General features: G+C 50.2%; 1 protein-coding gene across 1 annotated transcript in view; it reads left to right on the top strand.

Moving 5' to 3' along the window:
* Positions 1 to 14,727, top strand: part of PSD2 (pleckstrin and Sec7 domain containing 2) — a gene marked incomplete at both ends in the record, with an annotated part of 34,558 nt that extends 19,831 nt beyond the window's left edge. The window contains 6 exons of the mRNA XM_082291283.1: positions 2,519 to 2,709; positions 3,782 to 3,852; positions 10,464 to 10,621; positions 11,622 to 11,766; positions 12,808 to 12,951; positions 14,521 to 14,727. Coding sequence (XP_082147409.1) covers positions 2,519 to 2,709; positions 3,782 to 3,852; positions 10,464 to 10,621; positions 11,622 to 11,766; positions 12,808 to 12,951; positions 14,521 to 14,727 — 916 coding nt within the window. The remainder of the gene's footprint in view (positions 1 to 2,518; positions 2,710 to 3,781; positions 3,853 to 10,463; positions 10,622 to 11,621; positions 11,767 to 12,807; positions 12,952 to 14,520) is intronic.
* Positions 14,728 to 17,108: the final 2,381 nt, after the last annotated feature.

A 17,108-nucleotide genomic window follows, 5' to 3' on the forward strand; every position in this document is an offset into this window, starting at 1 on the left:
CTCAAAGTATGGTCTATGAATTTAGACCAGGATGCTCAGGGCTTTGTTCAATCTGATCCTGAAACCCTCCAAGGACAGGGAACCCACAGCCCCTCTGGATCCACAAACCAATACTTTATTATTCTGGGAGTGGCATTTTCTCTTGTCTCTGTTGTTTTGACTTCTGCCCACTGTCTCTTGTCCTTGTGCCATGCACCACAGTGAAGAGCCCAGATTTGTCCTCTCAATAACCCCCTCACACGAGGCTGTAGCCATCTCTTCTGTAGATTGAGCAAGTCCAATTCCGTCAGTTGTTTCTTACTTTGCAAGTGCTCCAGGCCCCAGGCTTCCTGGTGGCCTCAGCTGAAGTCTCTCCACCTTGCTGATGCCCTTTCCTGTGCTGGGGGCCCGGCACTGTTTGCTGTATCACGACGTGGCGCAGGGAGCGCAGAGCAGAGGATCACTTCTCTTCGCCTCCTCACTGTGCCGCTGTTACACAGCCCAGGATGCTCCTGGCCTCTGCTTCTGCCAGGACACACTGGCTGCTCCTGCTCATCCTGCTGACCACTCGGAGCCCCAGTGCAGCACTCGGGTGCTCCTGGCCCTCTTAGCAGGGGCCTTGTATCCCTCTTTTTTATGTCATCCCCAAGTTCGATGAGAGCATCTTTTGTAACCCTGAAACAAGCCTGGAAACAGCTGGCAGGGCGGACTCCATCACAGGTTCACACAGCACCTTCCTCAGTCCTTCTTCCCCTGCTCTGCCACCCACCCCTGCCCAGAGCACAGGCCAGGATCATCAGCGAGGTCCCCCAACCCCAATGTCTCCCGAGGGGAAGCGCGTGACAGACCTGAGGTCTTCAGCTGACTCGGTGGACATTCCTCTTCTCCTCTCTTCTCAGTGTTAGACCTTCCTTGTCTCCAGTGGGTCACGGGACAGAGCAGGACCTTCTGTGCCATTAGCCCCATCACCCTCTCTCTTCCACATATATTACCCTGACCGACAAAAGCGTCTGGAGACGGTTTGATCCCCGCTCCCTGGCTCCCTGGAGGAAGCGGCGGTGCCAGCGCCGCAGCGGGGCCGGTCGCCCGTGGGCTCTGTCGCGAGAGGGAGCTGCGGGCTCCGCAGCGGCAGGCGCGGGCTGGTTTATGTAAGGGCAGTTCAGCAGGAGCGCATCTGCCTCTGGATGCGGGCTGTGGTTACACAACGCCGCCGGCGCAGCTCCCTGCTCGGGCACACCCCGGGGATGTCACCCTGCCGGGGTCCCGCTGCCGCGGGGCGGCTCCAGCCAGCGGCGTCCAGATCCCTCCCGCCTTTCTTCATCCCCCTCGCTGTATCCCCGCATCCCCTCACTCATCCCGACCGGCCTGGGGCCTGCCTTGCTGCAGGGTGTCCCGCTGGGCTGCAGGCTCAGAGCCCTCGGCTCCTCTGCAAGGGGACAGTTGCCCCCTGACATGGGGGACCTGGGTCAGGGACTCCCTGGCACGGGGTACCTGGTTTTCTTTCAGAGACCTGGCATTGAGTCATAACCTTGCACAGCCAGGACCCGCTTCTCTCTGCTGCCTCTGCCTTGCATCCTTGTCCAGCCCCTTGCCCACAGATCCCCCCAGACAGGCAGGTATGCGACCAACAGCAAGGAGCTCAGAGGGGTGCAGCCCAAACACCTGAGTCCCACTAACTCCCCACCCAGGAATAGTATTTGGGCTCTGCCTGAGCTCCAGGACTCCTGTGGGTGCTGAGGGCTGAGACATCATCCTTCTCTTCCAAGAGGTATCTGATGCTTTGGCCATCTGCTTGCAGCAGGTGAGGAATGTGTTTTACTGCTCACATCTCAGCCAGTGGATTCATTGAGGGTCAGTCTTCAGCTGGGGTTTGGTCCCAATCTGATCTGCAACCTGAGGTGACCACTCATCCCATTTAGACATTGGCATGTATCAGACAGAGCAGGAAAGCCTTGTTTGCTCTTTCTCCTTCATGTCCCAGGGACACTGGGAACTATCACTTCCCATACAAGTTCTACTTTCTTTATGCCAGAGTAGGTTCATCTCCCAAATGTCTGCAGATCTTCTGTTCCTCAGAGATGCAGAGGACATTCCCAAAGGTATTTCACTGTCTAGGAGGCCCCAGCCATTGCCTCTCAGCAGTTGAGAAATGCCAGCGATACCTTGATCTTCAGCAAAAATCCTCCTTAAGCTCTGGCTTTAGGGCACAGAATTGGAGACTTTTCCTGTGGAATATTTGTAGTCCTCAGCATGGGATGTCTGCAGTTTCCTAGTGTTCAGACAAGCACCCAGCCCCTTACCTGTTTTGAGTGACCTCACAGGGGGAACATGGGGGCAAATACCTGTCACCCACACTCATCCCAGCTCAGACCACCGCTATTGGCACTCTCTCTGCTATGGTCCCAACATCTCCCGTTTTCTTCTTTCTCTGACCAGTCTTGTAATAACAACTCCGAACCCAAAGCAAATAGAGCTGCTTTGCACTGTGACCAAACCCACATCTCTTCCACTGATTCTCTTCTCTGATTTTGTTTCCAAGTGACGAGGACGAGTTGAGGAAATCACTCTCGGAGCTGGTCGATGACAAATTCGGAGCCAGCGCGAAGAAAGTGACAAGGATTGTTGACAGCAGCAACCCCTTCCTGGACATCCCCCAAGCGCTGAACGCAGTCACCTACAAGCACGGTGTCCTCACCCGGAAAACCCACGCAGACATGGATGGGAAGAGAAGTACGTGTTCAGGGATGGGGGGGAGAGGTGCCCCAGGCAGTCCCAGAGCCTTGCCTTGGCTCTCCTGATGAAGGCATTTCCTCACTGCATCCCAGGGAACACAGGAGAGACCCATAAGTGCCAGGACGCAGGGAAAGGAGGGTGTTTTGAGGCATTTGTAGATAGGGGTGTTTTCAGGAAGCCTCAGTCTTCCCTGCTCGCTGCCGAGGAATCTAACACAGACAGACCTGGTCTTCTGTCCTGTTCATGGGCATAATCTCAAATCCCAGTCTCTGAGCAATGGGGGAAGGCTGGTTCCTCAGCAGTTGTCCACTCCAGCCCTGACCCTGGGGACAGTTTGGCCTGCCAAGCTTTGCTCCTGTCCATGTCCTGCCATTTGCTGGCTGGGCAACAGAACACCCCATAGCTCTGCTACCAGCATCTGGCATTACAGGAAAGGTAAAGGTATTCGGGAACTGTTAATGAGCAGAGATGAATTAAACCTTGGGTAATTCCTTTTGCTAATTGATATGATTGTCCCAGTCATTGCAGCTGATTAAAAAGTCTTGAGTAGAGATTACCACCAAAAGCCTCCCTTGCTTCCAGCACCTTCTTAATCAGCTGTCTTGTGGTGATGTGGATAGCTCCCCTCACCTCCCACCCCTTTCCAGCTTCTGCCAAGCTCTCTGTCCCAGGTGCATTGAGATGGTAATGCTCCCTCCTCAGGGGAACAGAAGGTGCCTTATCCAGGGTACAGCTGCTCAATTCCAAGCAGAGGAGCTCATGGAATGTCTCTGTTCTCCAAGCATTTAGTCCATGGAGCATGAACCTGGGTTTGGAGGAGCAGAAACTTCCTGCAGGTGTCCACTGACCAGTTCACGTCTGCTCTGACCTGCTTGTGTTCATGCTGGGAGGCTGCAGAGCCCTCAAACACCTGTCCCAGCAGACAAACCACTCATGAGCAATATCCTGGAGGTGTGGGAGCTGTGGGCCTCAGTCAGTGCCTGTGATAGGTCAGGAGAAGGGTTGGGTTTGCCTGGAAGGTCAAGCAGCACTGGCAGACATGTACAATTAAAAATTCTTCCTTTTTTAGCTCCCAGAGGAAGAAGAGGTTGGAAGAAATTTTATGCTGTGCTCAAAGGGACCGTCCTTTATTTACAAAAGGTAACCATGGGGAACTCTCCCCTCTGCTGTCTCCAAAGCAGTCATGCAGTCACATATCCAAGTAGAGGTGAATCCATGTCCTAACCCATGTGTGGACATCGACAGAGCTCCTCTAGAGACCCAGAGCTGGAGGATGATCTCATCTTTGGTGGTGGTAGTGTTCATGCTAAGGGCACTATTCCCACCTTAAAGGGAACCCTGAAGGAAGAAGTATGAAAGAGGAAACACAAATTTCTGCAGAAGTATCCCAGCAAGTAGGAGCTATTGGGGAGGATGAATGAACAGATGATGTGGAATAGGTGAAGTAGGGTGTTGGTAAGAAATGAAATAGGAAGGTGAAGAGGTGGAGCATCTGACCAGTCTTATCCTGCCTATTGTTTTATTTGCTGGCATAGATCTGATTATGCACAGCTTTATTGAGTCTGGCATAGGAAGCCAGCTGATGTAATCTTTTTGGGTTTCACTTAAGCTTTTGATACTGTCTCTCACAGGATCCTTCTGGACAGAATGTCCAAGCACACAGCTGGACAGAAACATCATGTGGTGGGTGAGCATTGGCTCACGGGTTGGGCACAAAGGGTGACAGTGACTGGGGTGACATCAGACTGGTGATCTGTCACTAGTGGGGTTCCACAGGGCTCCATCCTCGGCCCTGTGCTCTTCAACATCTTCATAAATGCCTTGGACACAGGATTCAAGGGAACACCAAGTAAGTCTGCAGACAATACTAAACTGAGAGGAGCTGTTGACTCCCTCAAAGGCAGAGGCCCTGCAGAGAGACCCCGTCAGATGAGAAGCCTGGGCAATCATCGACTGTATGAAGTTTAACAAAGACAGTGCTGGGTTCTGCAATCCTGGATATACAGACTGGGGAATGAGAGGCTGGAGAGCAGCTGTGGAAGGGCACCTGGGAGTCCTGGTTGATGACCAGTTGAATATGAGTCAGCAGTGCCCTGACAGCCAGGAGGGACATCTGTGCCCTGGGAACATCAAGCCCAGCATTTGGATAAAGCTCTCAGGCACAGGGTGGGATTGTTGGGGTGTCCTGTGTAGGGACAGGAGTTGGAGTTGATGATCTCTGTGGGTCCCTTCCAGCTCGGAAGATTCTTGTGATTCCATCGTTCTATGCTTAAAGTTCATGTTCTTCAGGACCTTGATGATTTGGGTCCTTCCATGGGCTGTCAAGTGACACTGTCTGCCTCTCTTCATCTCTGTTCATCACGTAGCCACCTCCAGTCAACACAAGTGTAATTCCCAGGTCCTCATGGGACACAAAGTCACCATGGAATAGCTTCCCTGAATGCTCTAGCATTCAGCTCTCTGGCACTTGGATGCTTGGAGGATTTGCTGGAAACCCTTTTCTGAAGGAAAATCCAAGTGGATAGGGGCTCACTTGAATGTCAGTGCGAGCCAGCCCAGGATGCCCAATGTCTGTTCATCATCAACAGCATAACCCACTGAACCAGGTCTGAACTACCTGAGCAGCACACGCTGTGCAGTAACCCATTGAATTCACCTTGCTGGAGCAGCACTCTCTGTGGGTAGATGCTCCTGTGTTATCTCCAGCATGCTCCAGCATTATCTCCACAGCAATGAGAGTAAACAAACACTGGATTATATAAGAGAGGTAGAAAGATCCTCAGGGCAGCACGGAATTATGACTCAGAGCTCATAGCATACCACAGTGGCTCTCGTGTTTCGCCAGGTCCTATGGCACATGTCAAAAGGCAGCAGAAGTCTGGCAGCAGTGGATCCTAACTCCCAGCGTGGGTTGGTCTTAGCCCAGTGGTGTTTTCACAGCTGTGCCATGCTCTCCTGCAGCAGAGGGAAGCTGCAGCACCCAGGAGAGCCCAGATCTCCTCCAGCCCTCTAAGTGTGGTGTTCTTCAAGCCAGCAGCACTCTTCTCATGCCTCAATCCTTGTCTCATTACACATCTTCACATGGAGCCCACCAGAGTCCTCATGCTGACCCATGGGTTATACATGAGGATTTAACTTGTACAGTTACCATCAACATTTAATTGCATGACACTTTTTCGGGGGGGGGGGGGAAGACATTTCAACTATCACAGAACCATTTGGATCAAAATGAATTTTCCACCAAGGACTTCTCTTGGGATGAGTCCGCTGAGGGGCATATAAATTGGGAATGAAATATACTTTCAGGATGGAATTTTCTTCCCTGGCAGCAGAAGGAGCTGTGAAGCCAACACTGAGTGTCATCGCTGCTGCTGGGGCAGAGGCTTCAGGGCTCTTTGCTGTACAAGGCTTGCAGCAGTAACCATTCATTAACAGAGGTCATTATGTTTGTCCGAGGTGGTTAGGATTTAAAAAGAGCAAGGATGAGGATGACGTGGCAGTGAGGAGATCAATGTTCTTATCTCAAAGACCTTCAGGATTGAATGGTTCAGAGACTGAGGGCTTTCTTTACGGACAAGGACTGAAGAAGCAAAACAGCCAAGATTTGACTGGGTTATGAAAGTGTCAGATAAATAAGAGCCATGACTGATGTGTAATTAGCAGGAGGGATCAGAACTGCCAAGGATGCCCCAAGGAAGTAGCATTTGGAACAACAACAAAAATAAACCGAAGGAATGTTTGGGCAAAGGATTTGGGCAAAGAGGGGTTTCTTACTCGTGAGCTGCTGCCAGACTGTATTATAGTCCTCTCCAGGGAATTCCTTGGGCTTGGCTTGGCTGTAGACAGTGTCTTATCAGGCTTGCAGAGACAGGACAGAAGGATGAGAACATGAAGACAAAGTCCTTGCCCTGTCACTTGCAAACATTCCCAGCACCACAACAGAGAGTGGATAAACATCCACCTGCCCCGTGGATCCTTGGTGTCATTTCTTGCCTGTGGAGTGGTTTGCAGAACAAAGGAGTTGCACAATACAGGAAGGAAGTGCTGTGCCAGCCTCACAAGCTCTCAGTGGAAGACGACTGCAGATAAACATAAGGTAGAACCTGGCTTGAGCATAAATTACTGGGAAAAGGTTTTCTGATGTGAAGATAGAGGAGAAAGTACCTGCTTCCAGAACCACCTGATGTCATGGAGCACAGGTTCAGCCTGTGCCACTTTTCTGCTCAGACCAAATTAAGGATCTAGGCTTTAATAGTAAATTCACAGAAGTTGAACAGGGAACTCCATTTGGTTTTGAGGAGCAAGTTGAGTATAAATAAGACTGAGAGGTAGAGGGAAGGAGGAGGAAAGAAGACCAGGGTAGGTAGATGTATAGAAAGGAGGAATGGCCAGACACAGAGAGAGGTGGACATAGCACAGGCAGAAGGGTGGGTGGGCAGGCAGAATTTGGTCTGACAGAAGCAATTCAGGCAGCAGCCATAAACCTGCTAATGAGGAGATGTCACATGTCATTGACTTGCTGGTGTTAATTGCTGGATCAGCATGTTCCAGCACAGTCTGCTGAAGCAATTGCTTGATCCCCTAAAGGGATGCAGCAGAGTCTTGAGGAAGAAATGCAGGCTTGGGAGCAGGGCACACCTCTCATGTGCACTAATCTGCTCTGGGCACTGACTCACTCCATGGCCTTTGGCAACTTACTTCACCTCTGTGAAATGGGGATAATAACCCTTAATCACCACACTTAGAGGGGGGTTAAGAGAAATGATGGGGAGCTATAAAGCATGAGGTGCTTTTATACAGAAGTGCTGGAAAGGGTGCAGGTCTTCCCACAGGTTCTGCCCCCAACCAGGAAGGGGCTCCCAGTGCAGCCTTGAGCCACAGGTGCTATCCCATGCAGGCAGGCCTTTGCCAAAAACTCCTGACTAGACTGAAAAGGGCACAGGGGTTCATTTTCCTAATTAAAAGGTTTGTTTAGCCTGGTAGATGTAATACAAAGAAAAGAAAGAAGAGGAAAAGCTACTCACAAGCCAGAGCATGAGGAATATCTGTCGCTCCATGTCCAAATTCCCAGCACTGCCCAGGGCTGGTTCTGAGGCCAGAGGAGAGGGCAGCAGAACTGATACACTGGGCTCTTCCACTCCATCCAGGTGCCCTACAAAAGCAGGCACAAGAGGTAGATGCCTTTTCTTGGCAAAACAAGCCTTGACATTAGCTGTGGATCTGCTCACAGGGGTGGGCACCACGGGACAGTGACCCAAAGGCACCAGGATCTCCCAGCATTATCAGCCACACATGCCATTGTGACTACCTGGCATAGGGATGAGCCTTCTGGAAGAGCCATCCCAAGCAGGGAGCCTCCAGCACTGTTCACTCCTGCAAACAGCAAGGCAGAAGGGAGAGAGAACCTGCTTCCTTCAACCTCACATTGATTTACTGGGCCCAGCATTAGAAAAAGAAGATTTGATTTTTTTTCTTACACCAACATGGATGCCTGAGAGCCTGAAATCCATGGAGGCAATACTTGATGATTCCATTCAAGATGAGGATCTGCATTAGTCAAAGCATGCGGCAGCTGTGGCAGTTTCCTCTTGTCACACGCCATTAAGCTGGGCTATTTCGCACTGTATTTTCAGAAAGCTTATTTTGGAATAAGAGATCATGGGCAGCACAGTCAGATTTATTCAAATCCAGAGAGCTTCAGCCTAGAAAAAATATCCCAAATTGAAGTCTCTCTACAATACATGAGGCCTGAGCAGCAATGTCTTCCTCAAGCAAATATTTCTCTTACAGTGGGGTAACACATTAGGTCTTCACAAGGCAAAGCATTTGTTTTTCTTTGCAAAAGGGCTGATGGCCCATCCTGCTGGCTACTGGAATCACCATGATGGTGAGGTCATCTGCATTGCCCACCTGAGTGTCTCCCTGAACACAGGATGCCTGTAGCAGCCAGCCTTCCTCTGCTGAAAAGCCAGGGCTTTTCTTTGGGATTCACCATCCCCAGGAACCTGTGCCAGACATTTGTGTGTGGGCCCATGGCATTTCTTTTTGTACCAGGCCAAGTTTCATATGATGATGAGCACAGTAGGACAACCACTCTCCTGGGTGGGATGATTGCTTTGAAAAATGAGAGAATAAGCTTATTTCAGAAGCTTATTTCCCACCAGCAGCAAGAGTCTGAGTGAGCCACCTCCTTGGGCTGGGGAGTGCTGGTCCTCGGTGCTCTGAAGAGCAGCAGAGGGGAAATCTTTCTGACCCTACACCACAGTGATCATCCCGGAGGCTGCAGCACAGCTTTTCCCTGAACAGCTGCATTTGTACCACTGGCACACGGGAAACAGAAAATAATCTTTTTGCAAATCTGCACAACAGACCAAGTTCTGGCTTGGGAGCTAAGGAAGGCTTGGGACATACAGACCATCATCACCAGGCAGAGCCGCCTGGGGCAGTCAAGGAAAGCAAAATATAGAGTGCATTAATCCTGTAGTACTGTAATCATCAGGGCAAGGCAGGGCCTTCCAGGGACACCCTGTCCTGGCATGGCCTCTAACACGGCTGGGCTGGTGGTTTGCTTTAGCCAGGGCCAGGTTCTTTTACATCACCTATCCATTCATCCATCTGTCCATCCTTCCCATCCCACCATCCAACTGGCTGAGCTGGCAAGGGTGTGGAGTGGGAGGCAGGATATTGCGTTAGGTCACTGGGAAGGTGAAAGGGTAAACACAGGACTGACTGAACTTTTTTTTCCTAAAAAGTGCTGTGTCAAGATCATAATTTCAGAATCCCATGTTGGGTATTTTCTACCTTTTTATAGAATATACATAGTTACTGCTACATTCCTTACTTGTGTGAAGTTGCCCTTCAGCAGAGAAAGTAAAGCAGGAATACAGGAAATGCTGCTGCAGTTTGCAAGTGCCAGTCTAATGAATTACAGGGGAGACCATGCCAAGGGAGGACATGGACTAAAGGGAGACCAAACCTGGTTCAGGGGGGCCACACTCAGACTGGCAACTGCCCACCAGGCCCCACACCTGTTCATAGGTGCACTGGTTGCAGGGATGCTGCTGTTCCAGGGCTACTACCTTCCTCCACACAAAGCTGTAGTGATAGGACAAGGAGCAATGGGTTTAAACTGAAAGAGGAGAAATTTAGGTAGATACACAAAAAAAAATCTTCCCTGTGAGGGTGGTGAGGCCCTGGCACAGGTTTCCCAGAGAAGCTGTGGCTGCCCCTGGAAGTGTCCAAGGCCAGGCTGGAGAGGGCTTGGAGAAACCTGGGATAGTGGAAGGTGGCAGGGGGTTGGAATGAGATGAGCTTTGGGGTCCCTTCCAACCCAAACTGTTCTATGAGTCTGGGAAGCTGCAGTACCAGGGCAGGTGCTCGTTGATATCCACTGTCCATCGGGAGTTGCATCCCAGTTTGAGCTCTGCACTGTGGGGGAAGCTCTGCAGAAACCTGGCCCTGCCTTGTGCCTCCCCACAAAGCCTCAGGCGTGTGCTGTGTTAGAAATAACTATTGATAATTATGTTTAAAACTTTCATCTCCTTCTTTACATCTTCCCAGTGAACTTAATGATGGAAGCAGTTGCCAGATGTTAATTATTATCATTATCAGCTCCTAGCATTTACTGTACAAAGCAGTGCTTTTCCTGGTCTCGGCACTCTGTGATTATAGCGCGGGGAGAAAGGCAGGTTCATTAAAGCAGCCCGCAAATGTTAGTGTTGTCATTATCCAATTAACGTTCCTCTTCACAGGATGAATATAAACCTGACAAAGACCTCTCTGAAGTGGATCTGAAAAACGCCATCCGTGTGCACCACGCCTTAGCCACAAAAGCCTCTGACTACAGCAAGAAGTCCAACGTGCTCAAGCTGAAGACAGCTGACTGGAGAGTCTTCCTCTTCCAGGCCCCGTGAGTCCCAGCCCTTCCCGCAGAGCCTGGATGGGCAGCCTGACCTCCAGCCCCTGCCAGACTCCCTCTGACCTTGCCAGATTGGCTCATGCATTGGGGGGCACACTGGGGGGGAGGAAGGGGCTGAGGGTGATTTCTGCAGGGCTGTGCAAAGGATTGGGTCATAGGTCACGGTTTCTTGGTAGCTTTGTGCCAGTCCTTGAGGTCCTTCCCAGCTGTCACCAAGACAGGCTGAGCGGGATGGGCTGGGATGTACAGGGTTGAGTGAAAGGGCTCCTCTTGCTGACTTCTGTTGGTGTACTGCAGAAGGGAGAACATCTGTGTGGTGCAGATGATGATTCTGCTTGTCAGCTTTGGATGGGGAAACTGTCTAAAGCTCCTTAAAGGAGTCTCCCCAGCCAGGGTAGATGTTTAATCTTAGTCCATTGGTGAGGAATGTTATGGTGTCAAGTGTGATGGAGTCATCTTCTGTCTCATGTTTTCCATGTCTTCTGCTGAGAGAGGTGACATTGTCTGTAGGTGGGGCTGGGGTACTAATGTCAGGTTAAAACTTCACATCTGAATTTGTGCAACAAAAACCTGCTTGAAGGCTTGGGGGAGCAGTGTTTGAACAGATTTGATCAGGGACCTTGGACAATGTCTCACAAATGCCATAAATGAGGGGTCCATCCTGCTCTGGGGAACTTCTGTTGTGTGGCTCTCACTCTCCAAAGGGTGGGACATCCTTGGCCCTGGCTTCTCCACAGCTCCTTGGGAATACAACCAGAGCTGATGAAGAAGGCAGGACTGCCCAGGCTTTGAGAGGCAGACAGCAGCCTCATTAGGGCACCATAGAGGAGCCAGTTAGACAGTGTCTCCCTCTGTTCAGAACCCAGCACAGAAAGTGCATCAAAGTAAGGCCCTCCTGAGCATGGGTGGCTCTAGGGCTGTTGTCAGCTGGCTGGGCCTGGTTCAAGAGCATTTGCAGACTCTCTCTCTCTTTGCCCCTCCTCCATAACAGAAGTAAGGAAGAAATGCTCTCCTGGATCCTGCGAATCAACCTTGTTGCTGCCATTTTCTCTGCTCCAGCCTTCCCAGCTGCAATCTGCTCCATGAAGAAGTTCTGCCGCCCGCTCCTGCCTTCATCCATGACCAAGCTGTGCCAGGTAACACGTGAGAGAAGGAGTGGTGGAGGGGTGCCCAGTGCTCAGCAAGCCCTTCAGCTCAGGCTGAGTTCATCTGCAGGTCCTGCTGTTCCTGCCTGATGGACACCCTCAGGTGCTCAGAGCAGCAACAGGGGAGTGGAGTGGGCAGCTTGGACAGAGGTGGAAAATCCTGGTGTCTGGCCAGTGCTTCCTTTGCAATGGCTATAAGCAGCCCTATGCACACACCTGCCTGTGTGGCTGTTGCTTCTGGCTTGTCTATTGCTCTTTGTCCATCACATCCCAGCACCTTCCTGTTGCCAGAGTTGAAAGAGCTGAACAGCTCCAGAGTTGATGCTGCAGAGCCCAACAGCCCAGGTTTGGTTTATACCATGGCACCCTCATGTTTCTGGAGCTCAAAAGCCACAGACAAAAGGGATGTCTGAGCTCCAGTCAGTAGGGAAGGTTTTCTGGAAACAAGGGGGCACCAGGCTCAGCTAATCAAGAGCAGCTGCCATCCAAAGAGTAGCTTTTGCTTCCCTGTCCAGGGAAGGCCCAACATGCCTTAGCACTTCCAAAAGTAGGGACACACTGCCACTGTCCCCCAGCAAAGGGGAGGACAGCCTGAAATGTCAAGGCAGAGATACAGCTCCTGTCTGCTGAGACAGATTGTGGCCAGATGTCACCTTTGTCAGAGCCCAGATGGGGAGGGTACTTCTATCTCCATAAAGAGCAGGATGAGCAGCTCTTGGGACAGTGCTGCTTCTGCCTGGCTGTTACAGGATGCACGTTAGAGGAGCATTTTGTGCTTATGATGCCAAAGATGCCTTGGTGCCAAAGAAATCCACTCTTGGCACTGGAGATACCCGAGTTTTGCTCTCACTCCAATACCTGTGTTTGAGCTGCTCCTTATCAGATGAATTTGTGAGTGCACAATGCACCTTTGGCTCCAGCACAGTAGCTGAGCTTGTGCCCTTGCAGAGAGAGCTCCCCTAGCCACGGGCAGGTGGAGTACTTGGGTGCTGCACTCCCACGTTTTAATACCTGACACGCTTCTCTCGGCAGGAGGAACAGCTGAGGTCTCATGAAAATAAAATGAAGCAGATTGCAGACGAATTAGCAGAGCATAAATTACATCCTGTAGAGAAGAGCCTCAAGTCAAAAGAGGCTGAGGAATACAGGCTCAAAGAACATTACCTAATATTTGAGGTAAAGGAACTTTCATCTTTTCTTTGATAAATGGTATTTTGGCTGATTAAGGAGAACAGAACTCTAGAGGAGGTGCTGTGAGTCTGGGAGAGCGTGAAAGGAGAGAGAAGGACAAGGGTTCCCAAGCTGGATGGGTGTCTTGGGGCAGCAACAAGCCTCACTGTTTTGCACTGAAGCTAAAAATAGAAATAAGAAACATTTCTTTCTCTCTGTGATTTCTAACCAGAGGAGGGGAAAACTGACAAGAGAAAGAAAGTCTGCCTTTGCTGTGCCAAATTTTGACATTTCCTCAGGTCCCAAGTAAGAGAGTGGTTCAGTTCTCAGGGTGCTGCAGTCTTTTTCAGCAACATCAATAAAAAGCAAAGGGAATCCCTGGGACAGTTAATCTTGTTTTGCTGCAACCATTTTTGTAAACAAAGCCAAACCCAGCATTACAGCTGATTACAGACCCTTTGAGGATGCATGTAAATAAGTTTTAACTCTCTGTAAAGTATAAGAAGCATTTAATTGTGGGAGAAATGGGATATTTTGCTCCAGTGAGAGTTGAGCAGATGGTGTGGGTCCTGCACATAGGTGTCAGTGGGAAGGGACTGCTGGAGGCCTCTAGGCTGGCTTCCAGCAGGAACTTGGATTATTCCTAGTCTTATTCCTAGTCTTATTCCCAGACTGAGTGTGCCAGTTAGTGGCCGAGCCTCAAAATCTCTAAGGATGGAAATGTCCCACCTCCCTCATGCCAGGGCTGCACCATCCTTTTGTGTAACACCCAGCCTTACTCTCCAAAGCCACAGCTCCCAGCTGCTGCTTTCCTTGTCTTTGTACCAACCTTTCAGACAGTTGCTGCTGCCTCCCTTTTTCCAGCATCTGGTTTTGGATGCCTGCAGAGAAGTCTCTATCTGAACTTTTCTCTGGACTGCCTTTTCAGTCTTCAAGGAGAAGTTGGCACTTCCAGGGCATAATTCATCTCTTCTGTCTTATGAGATATGCTCCAGAAATGCTTGTTTCTTTGTGCTGACAAAGAAGCCAGCACAGGCTGCCTCTGAGATGTTAAGAGAAGGGATAGGTATTACACAAGTCCTCAAAAAGACCTCATCTAGCACTGGAACAAAGGATCCAGGCAGAGAGGATGCCTCCCTTTATGCTGTGCTCTGTGAGGAGCAATGGGGGCACAACTCAGCAGCAATAACTGAACCACTGGATGGAAACAATGACAAGGAAAAGTATTTGAACCAATCAAGGGGAGCTCCTAAATCAGGAAGCAGCAGATCTGTTGATCTCATTTTGCCCCCAGTATCCTCCTTATACAATCACCATGGCAGCCAAGACCTGCAAAAGCAACTGGAGAGTCCCACACACACCCATACACACCTTTCTCCTCAGACCTTCGAACAATCAGTCTTTTGCACTTTTGACCAGGCACTGTGCTGCAGTTAAATCTGTGGGGTGTGAGTAGTGGGATGCTGATGGTATAGGATGGGTTTTCCTGCAGCAGCAGATGGAATTGTTTCTGCTTGCCGCACACACCGTGGCCTGTCCCTGTTCCCAGGCTCTCTGTTCCCTCTTTCCCTGCAGAAGAGCCGCTATGAAACATACATCAACCTGCTGTGCATGAAGATAAAAGTGGGGACAGATGACCTGGAGAGGATTGAGACCAGTTTCTTCAAGGTGGAAGCCGACGACATTGCTTTGCGGAAGACGCATTCCAGCCCTTCCTTGAGCCAAGGGCACATGTCCCTCAGCTGTAAGGCAGAAAAGGACATTTTAGAGCAGAACACTTAACAAGGAACATGTGCACAGGGGGATGAACCGGCGATGCTCTGCGCTCCTGGACTTAGATTGATGAGCACAATTTTACTTAGGAAATTATATGAGCAAAACTGTAGACATGTATGACATGGGGATTGCTCTAGTGAAAGAAATCAAAGAAGCTTTAGTTGACACTCTCTGACAATGCTCTGGCATTTCAGCATCATCTCTTCTTCATTCCCAACTGCACCAGTGGCTTTTCTTTCCCTCCTGCTGCAGCCTGCACAACAAAGGGATATGCTGGTTCTTCAAGGGCTGGGTCACTCTTTCCTCCACCAGCCCTGTCTCTCCTCCTTCCCTCCCTGGAGTCCCCAGCGGTTCATGGTCACAGTCCCCGGCAGTGCAGGAAACTCAGCCGAGACGCCGGTCTGTGGCACCACCAGCGCTCCCAGAGAAGGGCACAGGGTGGCAGGGGCACGTCCCTGCCCCGAGGGGAGCACGGCGCGACAGGACGGGTGTCATGAGCTGGTCACCGCCCGGGCGAGAGGCGTCTTCAGCACGGCACGTGGGAACGTCACCTGCCCGCGGCAGGAGAAGCCTGAAGTGCCCTCTGTCACCTTATCCTTTTTATATATATATATATATATACATATAAATATATATAAATAAATATATATATATAAGGAAACTTTAACGTGGGTTTTTAACCTCAGTGTGCAAGTGAAGGCAAGCTGCCTGGGGAAGACACTAGGGATGTGGAGGGTCTGACCAGCCCACCAGGATGTTCTGAAAAAATGGAGTAGCTATGTACCTTTTTTTTTCTTTTTCTCCTTTTTTTTTTACTCGAATGGAAATCCCACCTGGCTTTGCTGTGAAACATCGCTCTCCTGTTCCTGCTTATTCAGACAAACTGCCCAAGCAGCTGCTAATTTGGCAACCACGGGATCCACCGCTCTGGGTTCGAGGCACAACTGGAGCCGTGCGCAAGCTCCAGTGGAACCTTTGTGTGCAGGAGTGATCCCACCTGCCCGTCCCTGCTGTACTCCTCCATCCTGCGATGCACATGCTGTACTCTTTTAAGTGGGAATTGTGTTTCTGTTCCTTTCTGCTGTCTGTGGTCCAATGATTTACTGTTGTGCTGAAGTGATTCCTCTGCATTTCCATGCCACGACTGTCCTCCCACACTTTATTTATTTCACTGTTTTGTTTGATCCTTTATCTCAGATCGCTTTTCTTTCCCCTAGGTGCATTCACAGTAATCAAGTTCCAGTTTTGAAGGATCTTGTAGCTGCTAATTACAGTCATTTATTGTTTATATTTTGCAGCATTTTTTAAACAAACAAAATAAGATTTATTTGGACCTTCAATGTTTCAGAGCTATGGACTACTATTTTCCATGATGGTTCATGACACTAAAAACCTCTTCCCAACTTTATCACTTCTTCTTTTATCTCTGTTTCTTTGTACAGTTTGATAGTTTATTTGAAATGATGCACTAAGAATCATGTAAAAAAAGAATAACAATAAAGCTGAATCTGTTGGTAAAGAGAATTGGTCTGAAGCATCGTTCCACCACGTGCTGGACTGATCCCAGATTTCACAGCACCAGAAGGCCAGGCTGATACAGATCTCCACCAGCACGTGATGCAGAAAAGCTGGGATCCTATGGACAGACAGCACCAGAAAACATCAATCCCTTTCCACAAGTGGGTACCAGCCCACCCATCCTCTTGGATGGTTCTGGAGCAGGTGTGGATAGATGGATTGCTTTGGGAACACATTCAAGTAACTCTTCCCTCTGTCCAGTGCATCCCAGGTGTGTCTGTCCACATGCAGCCTACAGATCCCTGCATCAGCCCAAGAGCCCTGGAGATGTTCTCACAATGGTTCCCAGAGGAGTCTGTGGCTGTTTCTCCAAGGCATCATTGCTTTTGTGTCAGGTGTTGTACAGACACTCCTTGCCTCGAAGACCTCCAAGATGTTCCTACTCACATGAAGTGTCTGGCGCCCAGACTCCCAGAGTGGAAGTCCAGAGGAAAACTGGACCCAACTCCTTCTCTCCAAAATCCCAGGTAGTATTTTGTACCTCAGTCTTCCCATTCTGAGCATCCCTTCCAGCAGGCAGTGACATCTGCAGTGTGTTTGAGCTGCCACCAAGAGCAGCTCAGCCCCCTGGTTGAAGGTGGCAGTCTGCCATCCTCAGCTGGGAGTAACTGGCAGAGAGAAGCAAGATCTTGCAAAGTCTCCTCTGGGCAGCAGGGAAGAGACTCAGAGCCATGAGACTCACCACCCAATGGATGTGGGAAGGGGCAGCAGCTGATGTCAGACAACGCTTGGCAAGACAGAGCGTTAAACCTGCAGTTTGCCTGGTGCACAAGTCCTGCTCCAGGTGCACATGCATGTGAAAATGCTTT

Source organism: Coloeus monedula, assembly GCF_965178545.1.
Source record: "Coloeus monedula genome assembly, chromosome: 15".
Classification (NCBI taxonomy): Eukaryota; Metazoa; Chordata; class Aves; order Passeriformes; family Corvidae; genus Coloeus; species Coloeus monedula.